This window comes from Patiria miniata, unplaced genomic scaffold (genome assembly GCF_015706575.1).
Source record: "Patiria miniata isolate m_02_andy unplaced genomic scaffold, ASM1570657v1 HiC_scaffold_9, whole genome shotgun sequence".
NCBI classification, from domain to species: domain Eukaryota; kingdom Metazoa; phylum Echinodermata; class Asteroidea; order Valvatida; family Asterinidae; genus Patiria; species Patiria miniata.
The window spans coordinates 23,407,837-23,417,925 of NW_024037076.1; the positions used below are offsets into that span (position 1 = coordinate 23,407,837).

Genomic DNA, 10,089 nt, shown 5'->3' on the forward strand with positions numbered 1-10,089 from the left:
CGGAAATCAGCTTTAAAACCGAGATTTCACACCCCTGAATAAATGCAAAAGGTGTTGTGCCATGAATTAAAAGACGTACTTGTATAATTTTTGTCCTGTAATTAAAGAAAAAAAATAAGGCAGATACATTGAGTTAATAATTACCATGACAACTACATACCACTTTAAAATGATCTAACTCACTATGATAGGGTTTTGCTTCAAACATTTATTTCTCAGTGTAGTTTCCATAACATTTAAATTGCAATTAGCGTGAAAGCATAATTCCCAACAATTCCCAATAATCACTCACTTTACCTTTTCCCACATGTGACATAATTTCAAATGAAATACATGTACAACTTTATTGAATTTAGTTTGTGTAAACCAAAAAATCACAGTAGATTTACCTCACTGATAACTTTAAGGTGAAATTTATCCCCATTTTAGTGATTGAAAGGTTTTCACGTGAATGAAATTCTACTTTTGTTTTCCTGCACTGATTATGCAGTCAAAATCTTGGTCCATAATCTGGTTCCATCTCAAAACTGTTATTTCCCAGTTAATTTTGTTTTACATTTTATAAGAGTACATGTATTGACTTATTAAATAAGTTAGTATCTCTCAGTTAATATGTACAAGTCAACAATGCACACAATGTACAAATGCATAAAAAACAATCACTAGATAATTCCTAATTGACATCGATGATATCGTCGTTGCACTGGAATAATTGCGAAATGAACAAGACACGATACAATGCATTTTTCGATCACATGCACCTAGTGTTTAGTAGTGGTTGGATTTAAATCCGGATTTTTAAAAATTCGGTTTTAATTCTACTATCCTTTTCAATTTTGGAAACCGGATATTCAAAACCAACCTTAAAAGAAATTACGCCCATGCTAAAAAAACAAGTGGAACCCCCCTCCCCCCCCCCCCAAATTTGCTCCATGGTGTCTGATTGTAACTGCATTCACCTGCTCGTGGTCTTCTTGGTATATGAATAGCCTGCCCATTCAACTTATCAGAGAGTTCCCATCCATGTTTTCAACATTACAGCTCTGGAGTGTTTTTGTAAAGGCCCAGTGGTCATTGAATCCTGCAAACTATACCCAGTCATTGGGAGGGCATTGCATGCGGCACCTCACCCGTCACTTTTTGTTGGCATGACTGTGAGCTGAATGGGAACTTCCGGTGAAATCAGATTATTCGGTTTGAAAAAAATAAGGATAACCAGATTTTAACGTCTCCCGTTTCTCCCACCACTAGTGTGGAGTATAATATAATCTGAAAAGAAATGGTCAAGTTTTAGCAAACAGGTAAGTTCCGTACAAAACCTACAATTAAAAAAAAATACGAAATGAGATAATGCAATTGGAAACCAACCTCGACACAAATCACAAAAATAACCAGTTCATACAAATATTTACACGATGTTTACAAAAACTGGATTCACTTTAGCACTTATAATTCTCTGCACTTTGTACACATTGAGGAATTGCAATTATGTGTCACTAGGGGGCGCTCTTCACACCAGCCAATCGGGGGCAAATTTCTTAGCTACGCAAATATAAAATTGAGCAATTGTTTTCAAAAACAGGACACAAGTTAATAATGGAGCCTCTTAGGGAAAAAAAATGGGCTTGGTGCACAAGTACCCCCTCAATGGTCAGAAAGGGAAAGTTGGGGGAGACCACTGGGAGAGACATTCTCGAAATGGGCTCTCGAAAGTGGTAAAATAGCGCCCTCTCTTGATTGCGCACGGAGCCCATAGTGCTTAGCAAAATAAACTGCTTAGCAAAGATGTGTTGGGAGCCAGTTACAAGCCATTATTCACTGCATGGCTTTGGTCGGTGACCTGTTTTTGCTAAAAATGCAACTCTCTTTTATTATATCAATATTCTGTGTACGAGGCAATAACCTCCACACTTGGGATAAGATTTATGAAGAACGCCCTCTAGTGATATCAAGGTTAAACATCTGAACTTGTCATCTTGTAGCCCGTTGTTGACCGGTGTCAACCTCTGTCTTGTGGTAGAATCACTATTTCTATCTGTGGGAAGGAATTAAGGGAAACAATGCTTGCTGGAGAAAAGACAAATGAGACAAATGAGAAAAATTGACAAGTCAATAGTTTATGACATCTGCGTCATTTGAGAACAACTCTAAAATGACAGTAAAATAGACAAGTGTCATTATTTTGTTAGTACCTAAATCCTTGTGAAGATGTGATTCTCCTTAACTCTTTCAAACTGTACAAATCTGTCCAAATACAAAAGTTGTGTTTACCATTCATTATAAACTCTCAATTCAGTTCAATATTAAAATTTAAAACTAATTTAAACAATTTTGCCCATTTTTTACTTATATTTATTATATTTTATATCAACATCATCACAATGTAAGTACTGTACAATCAAAAACAATATCAGCATCATCACAATCATCGTGACAAATTTCTTCCTAAATCAGATTCGTACCAGCCAGCCGATCCCCGGCAAGCTCGGTGGTCGAGTGGTAAGACGTCTGCGCTAGAAAGCAGGAGATAGTGGGTTCGAGTCCCACCCGAGTGATTATTTTTCTCACAATCACTCCGGACAACACCGAGTATACAGTGTTTATTATATAAATACGTCGGTGAAGGGCAAAACTCAATATTGAAACATTTCTTCCACTCAATGTCCTACACATAATAGTCATCTGAAGAAAGCTTTTAATCAACTTAGTGGCTATTGTGAGGAAAGCCATAGACAACTGATGCATGTGCAAAAGTCGACTGCCGTAACTATAGCCACAGCGTTAAACGAAAGGATACAACTCGGAGTCCTCTCTCGAACGGATCGACAAGCACGAGACCTCGCGGGGCGTAGACCTCATCATTCTGAGATTGAATATACCTAGCTGCTTCCTTGACTTTCTGCTCAGAAAAAAAAAAAAAGCAAGACAATTATTTTCATCTGTTGCGCCCTCTATTGACAAATGTTGGTCAAGTTCCAGCCTTGTGCCACACTGGCTGCCAAGAACCAGTGTTTTATTGTGTGACACTTTTGTTGAGTATTGTTTAATTTTCTTACCCTTTCATAATGCGATTTGACACATAAGAGAGCTAGATAACCAGTGAGACATATCAAACATCCTTCGCAGAATATCCTCGCTTTGAGTGCCTCCGCATCGCCGTAGATCTCGTTCAGTCGGATAACGGTGGTCTCGAACATCCTCTGATCTATCTGCTCAAAAAACAAAACAAAAAGTAAAGTCAGATTTGTGACTGCTTCCAAACAAAACTCGGCCAAATTATTTAAGAAAATTGGAATCCACAATTTGATGCCAAAACATGACAATAAATTGGCACTGAATCAACCATATCGCTGCTATACTACGTGGGCGAGCCGAAGCCTCGTTCCAGTAAAAAATGCCACAAGCTAATTATTGATGGTTTGACGTATTTCAGATCTGAATATTCCCAATAGAAGACAAGATCAAACTAATAGACAAATTCTAGCAATGCACCGTCGCTAAGTAATCTTCAGATTTGACTTGGGTTGGATTTTTCTTTCATAAAAACAATCACAGGTTGATACTAAAATTGGTTATAGTAAACTGTGTATTACTAATACATGAACTCCTCAGTATTCAGTATTCCACCCAACATGACCAATAAGAGTCTCGGAAATTGTGACTAGCGCCCTCTGCTGTTTTTCTTACATACCCTGTCGTTGATTTCTAAAGGGAGTTTGGTCTGAAACTTGACTTTCATGCCGTCGGAATAATCTCGCTGTATAAAGACTTTGCCGATAGGAACGGGCTGCCTTTGAATGTTCTCCATGGCCATAGGCTGATAAGAAGAATGACACAACATGAAAATAACATTTTGATTGTATGATATTTTGCTGACAACACTGCCACGCTTAACTGATCCAATATGAATCAGATCTATTCTGAAGCAGATTTCATGTAGCCAGATGGCAGAGTCCGTGAAATTTGGCCTCAACACAGCCGCCGAAATCGTCATTTTTTCATATTTTAGTCAATTTTGTTCTGTTTTAAGTCGATCCTTTGCCTAGTGAATGATTCATGAAGCAAAGGATCGACTAGTTAAACAGAACAAAACTGACTAAAATATGGGGGAAAATAATGATTTTGGTGGCTGTGCTGAGTCTGAGGCCAAATTTCACGGCCTCCGCCATTTTTACCGCTGGCTACAAAGTAGATTGACCTCCAGCTCTATATGTCGAATTCCCAATGAGCATTGAAGCTATTTTGTGACAATTTCTTACAAATTACATTTTACCAATACCATCATCATTAATAATAGTTTAATACTATGTCTTACAATAAAATCAACAGGAAAAACAACATCAAAAGTCTTAATTAGAGAAGGCAAAACAGTAAACAGTAAACATGTAACCTTGGAGGAATAAAAACTTTGGAAAAAGTGTTGCAACCTGACACCACTTCAGCGGTTGTGTACAAAGTCTATGGAGAGTCAAGAAAATTAGTATTTCCTAAATTGGAAATGTTTCTCAGTCCCAAATTCATGTCTTATCATTTTTACAATGACTGACTGTCATTGAGATGACATACATGAAGAAAAAAGTGGTGTCAGGTTGCAACATTTTTTCCAAAACTTTTATTCACTATGATGATTAAACCCACACATGCCAAAAACCGCTTTGCTCAGTGCATCTGTCATAATTAATGGACTGCATAGCCCCGTCGAATGTCAGACAAGTCGACCGTTGAGACAACTCGACTCGGGACAAGTCGACCGTTGAGACAACTCGACCGTTGAGACAGGTCGACCGTTGAGACAACTCGACTCGGGACAACTCGACCGTTGAGACTGCTCGACTTAATGGAAATGAATACATGTGGATCAGGAAGAGTTGCACAAATCTGTGGTAAGACCGATCACAGGCGCGGCGCGGGCATACTCGATGTACAGAGGGCGCTCCGATCCGGTGGCCGTCGCGTCGGGCCGGTGCGCCCCGGCCCGCCCGGCCGCGAGGACTGGGCCTGGCACGCGGGCACGTCGACCGGCGCGGCAAGTGCCGGGCGCACAGGCCCGGCACAAACGATGTCACCGTGCACGGTACGGACAAGTTGGACCGGCGCACGTGGCCCGGAAAAAAACGAACGGTGTGCACGGACAATCACGCTGCGCTATATCGGCTCTGTCATATGCAACAAAAAAAAACGGTCGACTTGTCTTTCCATTTATCGCACATCCAGTCGAGTTGTCTCAACGGTCGAGTTGTCTCAACGGTCGACTTGTCCCGAGTCGAGTTGTCTCAACGGTCGACTTGTCTGACCCCCGCCCCGTCATGTGCATGTAGTGTCACTCAGCCACAGTCTCAGTGATCAGCGATCACGAACTGATGATAGGCCGTGGAAAGTAGTCTAAAAAATCATGTTTAATACGTACATTTCTCCAACAAGCGGATTAGTTTATAAAATGAAACACACAATTTTACAAAAAAAGTTACAATTTATATCCTAACACACTACATAACAGAAAAAAAGAGGAAATTTTGTGGCATACTTCGTGTACCTGTGCTGCGTAACTCGCACCCGCCATCTTCGTTCGGGAAATATGCTTCTGGCGTCCAGACTATAGTGCTAACAATTCTAATTAGTCATTTTCGTTAGAGGCAGAAACCAGACAGATTCTAGAAGCTAATTGATGATCGAAAGAGGGCGCCCTTCTGGTATTTTGGATCAGCTGCAGAAAAAGTGGAAAGCGGTAGACAAGATCAGGATTTCATTTTGTTCTTAAATTCAGGGTTGTCTGGTTGTGGTAAGACTAAAAAAAAGTTGTCTGAATATAAAGCAATATGGTATAACTTTGTATGATTTGAATAGAAACATTAATAGTGAATGGTACAATGTTTTTTAATAAAAATTTCAATGTGGGTGGGTGTGGTCACATGCAATGCATTAAATAATATGGGGGCGTACAGTTACTGTTATCATGATAGGGCCTGCCTACATGTATCAGACCCTGATCAATTTTAGCCTGGAATTTTGTTGTTAAAATGGAAAGACCATATGTTATTGTTACAAAAAAATTGGAATGTTAATGGCAGATTGCTTGCCTTGCCGTTGGCATTCCACGGACGTGATGTAATTAACATCTGGGACATTTCAGCCTTTCACAAAAGAGTTGTCTGCAAGTGAGAACATTTAAAGCTTTTACTTCTGTTAGGACTTCAATCGTTACTAGTTGGAAAGTGAATAATTTTCAGTTTTATGATTATTTATTACAGATGATGGCAGATGTAAAAACACAACGTCACACCCACTGTGACTCATGTTACAAGCAGTGGTGCAATGCGGAGACTGTCGAGGATGTATCGTGTCTCAACATCAGCTGTCCACAAGAATGCGGAGGCCGGCTACACTCATGCAAGATGTCCGATCATCTGACTCGCTGCCCAAATACCAGGATCGAATGCTACAATAGCATCAATGGATGCCCTGCCACCATGACACGCAAGATGGTCCCGTCACACCTCGTCCATTGTCCAGCTTTTGTTGTTGAGTGTGGACTGGTAAGCGAAATTAATTTGCAGACGTTTAGTCAAATCATCACAAGCCAATCACACTCTTTTGAAATGGTGATTATATATTTCATTTTTGCAATTTGTTAGTATTTTATTGTTTGGCTTTGATTTTGTTTGTAAGGGGTACAGATTGGATGAATTCACACGCCACTTCACTTCTGGTGTTGAGCATGACCACCACTGTGCACCCATCATGGCCGTGAAGATTGCCAGGAAACAAGCTGCGGAGAAACTAGGCGAGAAAGCGGAGTACGACGCCAGCATCCCTGACGTCTATACCATCCCGACAGAGGGAGAGCTGGCCAAATCGCTCGAGGACAAGAAGAAGAAACGTGCAGAGGCCTTAAAAACTCATGGAAGTCTTCTCCTGAAACCTGGAGCGAAGAAATCTAACGACGATCTATGCGAAGTGCCCTGGCAGAATACAAAACGACTCTTATCAGACAATGTGGAGCCTCCAAAAACTCCAACCTCACCGGCTGAAGATTTGGAAGTGCCCCCTATGTCGCCCACAAGCCCCCCTCCGGATTCCCCCTCGCCGAATCCAAGTCTTGAAGCTCTCCCGTTTCCCGTTCTGAAGCATATTGGGAGGTTGTTGGACCCCAGAGACCTTGCTTCTCTGTCTGTGACCTCGAGGTTCCTTCGTCGGGTCTGTGCTAGCTTGCTGCAGGAGTGCGGCATGGTCACCTTCGGCTGGGATAAACAAGTCGATGACACTTGGGTTGTGACGCAAAAGGTAGGGAAGAGTCAAAGACAGTCATTCATTTTATTCCTCACTAAGATTTAAAGTCATCAACAGCCAGACAGATAGACAAACAGACAGACTTCAGACAAAAAAAGCAGCGACGCAGCTTTACAAATGAGATACTGAATGAATGATCCAAAATCCTTGAAAAACGCTTGGTTCAAATGTTATGCCTACATGATTTGTGTATTTTATTTGTCCTACAGAAATGGCAGTTTGCTACAGATCTCCCCAGCTCCGGCAACGATTGATGAAACCTGATCCTGACTTTCCTGGAAAGACTTCATACCTCCTTAAGTCTTCACTGGTATTTCTGCAACTTGATTGGGAAAATCTAGAAAAACACAAAAATAAACATGACAGTCTATTCAGACAAGATCAGGAAGCATTGTTCTGGACCAATATAAAAAATAAACACATGAAGAGATTAATGAATTTTTAGGGACATTAGTTTCTATTTAGTTAGGTTAATGAATACCTTAAGTCTACTTAAGAGCTTCTTGTACAGTATTTTTAATAGTTTCAAATAACTTTAAGGGTATTAATAAGATAGAATTTGCGTCGGGGTGATGTAAATTCAACATTGGGTTTTGCCCTTACCGACTTGTTTTTTTTATATTCCATCTTATGAATTGTTTGGTTGCGATACCCGCTGCTATATCAGATTCAAACCAGCAAGCCGACCCTGACAAGCTCAATGGTCGAGTGGCAAGACGTCTGCACTAGCAAGCAGGAGGTTGTGGGTGCGAGTCCCACTTGAGTAATATTTTTATCCCACAATCACTCGGACAACACCTTAGTATACAGTGTTTATAAAAATACATCGGTGAAGGGCAAAAACCCAATATTGAACTCGAGGGGTAATAAGGTGAAGTTATTCTACATAGTGAATGCGTGGACTCTGTCCTGTTCATAGCATGCCCACTTTCCGAAGACAAATTTAAGGGAACACTTTATATGAGACAGATTCCCCTTTATCACAAGATGGTTTTTCATATAATGTTTTTGTAACCCAACGAACAACTTTTGCAAAGTCTGATAAATTTTAGACCAAGACAACTTTTCATGTCGTTTTCACAGTGAATATAACATTAATTGCCCTTTCCTTTTGACTCCCAGGTTTTTAGTGCATTTTTGAAGAGTTTATTTCCAAAACGCGATATATTAGAAAAAAAGTGAAAAGTTTGCACAGTTATGAAACTTTACAGGATAAAAACGATATAGCAGCCTTTTCTAAACCTCATTTTTCGCTTTAAAGTATTCTTAACTTGTGTTGAACTATATAACAGCCGTCAAAACTGGACAGCCAGGACTTGATTCTGTAAGTTAACAAAATGGCATTTTATCACGTTTTGGAAATGAAGTCTTCATTTTCTCCAATCGATATTGTCTTAAACGGCAAATAGTGGTACTGGTCACTTTTAGACAGTTATATGTAATAGTACGCATGTACATAGTTTTTGTCAAAGAAAAACTAGATTTATGGTGTATATTATACACTTAAATAGATGGCTATTTATGTGGTAGATTTTAAAGGCTGCATTGCCAACATTTCTTGTTTTATTGTATTCTCAGAAATCAGAATGTATTAAAAAAAAAATTCGCAGACCGAGGATTATTCACGGTATTTTACAATGTAATAATAAAAAAATATTTATGCAGATTAATAACTCAAGGCTTAGTAATGAAAATAGAATGTGCCAAGTTTTATAACTTTCAGTAAGCCTCTGCACTGATGACGTCACGCTTTGTTTACATGTGTGCTTTCCTATGGTGCTCATTGGACCGTGGGCCCCCACTGGCTCCATAGGAAAGTGCACATGTAAACAAAGTGTGACATCATCAATACAGAGGCTTATTTGATTTTTTTCATAACTCAAATAATCTGTAGGTTTTGTCACTACTAACTGAATTTTTTTCTAATGATTTGCATATTAACAATAAAAGTAATATTTTGGTCAGTTCTGGTCACTAGTGTATCAGTGTGAGGGAAAATTAACTCTTAACTAATTAGGAACATTTTCTTTATAATTTATATTCTGTGAAATTTTATTTTTAGTTAGGAAATAGTGAAGTGCCTTTTTGTAATTTTATTTACAATTTATTGAAAAGAGAATTATGCAATAAAGAGGATTGGTTTTAAAATATATATAAAATATTGTCAGGATTTTTATTTCCATGTTCTGGTCAAAATGAAACAGCATTAATTGTTTTCATGTTACTCAGTTCATTTATATTGTAATTAAAATTTTCGTTTTGAAACACACCCATGTGCAAAGCAAAGTAAATTAAATAAGCATTATGCTTTTTATCATCTAGCTGTTTTAAGGGGAATTATTTTTATTTATTTTTTTGCTTAGAATCAATGCCATATTTTGTGTAGCCAGCACATGGAGCTGTTTACATGAATGACGTCAGTCTGTTATGATCAGGTGATCTGCTCCTACCGTCGAATTCGCCATTTCATTGGTCGAATCTAATCATTTATTATGCTAATTTTGTGTCAAGAGAGGTCGCCCGTAGCGAATTGGGGAAGGCGCTCCAATGTCATTGCGGGTTTATTTACGTTTCGCTTTAACTCGAAAAATTATTTCTGTACTACTTATTGACATGATATGATCAAAATTTGATTGATAAACTGTAACAACGAACTTGCTATTTATCTCTAATTTAGTGAATTTAAATTAAATTACCTGAACTAAATTCTCATAAAATTTAATGTTCAGAATCTGACATAGGACGTGCACCCCCGTGCGAATCGGAAGTGCGAATCACGGAAGCAAAACATTGCACAGTGAA

The 10,089-nt window shown here is 38.9% G+C and overlaps 2 protein-coding genes across 3 annotated transcripts; one reads left to right on the forward strand and one right to left on the reverse strand.

Annotated features, from left to right (window-relative positions):
- Window positions 1–1,230: 1,230 nt before the first annotated feature.
- Window positions 1,231–5,679, reverse strand: LOC119720853 (golgin subfamily A member 7-like). Of its 2 annotated transcripts, none has more exons than XM_038190714.1 (5): window positions 5,534–5,679; window positions 3,692–3,817; window positions 3,057–3,209; window positions 2,798–2,899; window positions 1,231–2,035 (listed from the first exon to the last, which is right to left on the reverse strand). In XM_038190714.1, exons 1-5 carry the CDS (start codon window positions 5,558–5,560, stop codon window positions 2,000–2,002), a joined length of 444 nt encoding a protein of 147 aa, XP_038046642.1. In that variant the 5' UTR covers window positions 5,561–5,679; the 3' UTR covers window positions 1,231–1,999. The 2 variants fall into 2 exon arrangements, with proteins under 2 accessions (XP_038046642.1, XP_038046641.1); XM_038190713.1 differs by having other exon boundaries at window positions 5,525–5,677.
- A 548-nt stretch (window positions 5,680–6,227) lies between these two features.
- Window positions 6,228–9,437, forward strand: LOC119720662 (F-box only protein 40-like). The gene is made up of 3 exons (XM_038190451.1): window positions 6,228–6,533; window positions 6,667–7,281; window positions 7,497–9,437. The coding sequence occupies exons 1-3, from the start codon at window positions 6,249–6,251 to the stop codon at window positions 7,539–7,541; spliced, it is 945 nt and encodes a 314-aa protein (XP_038046379.1). The 5' UTR covers window positions 6,228–6,248; the 3' UTR covers window positions 7,542–9,437.
- Window positions 9,438–10,089: the final 652 nt, after the last annotated feature.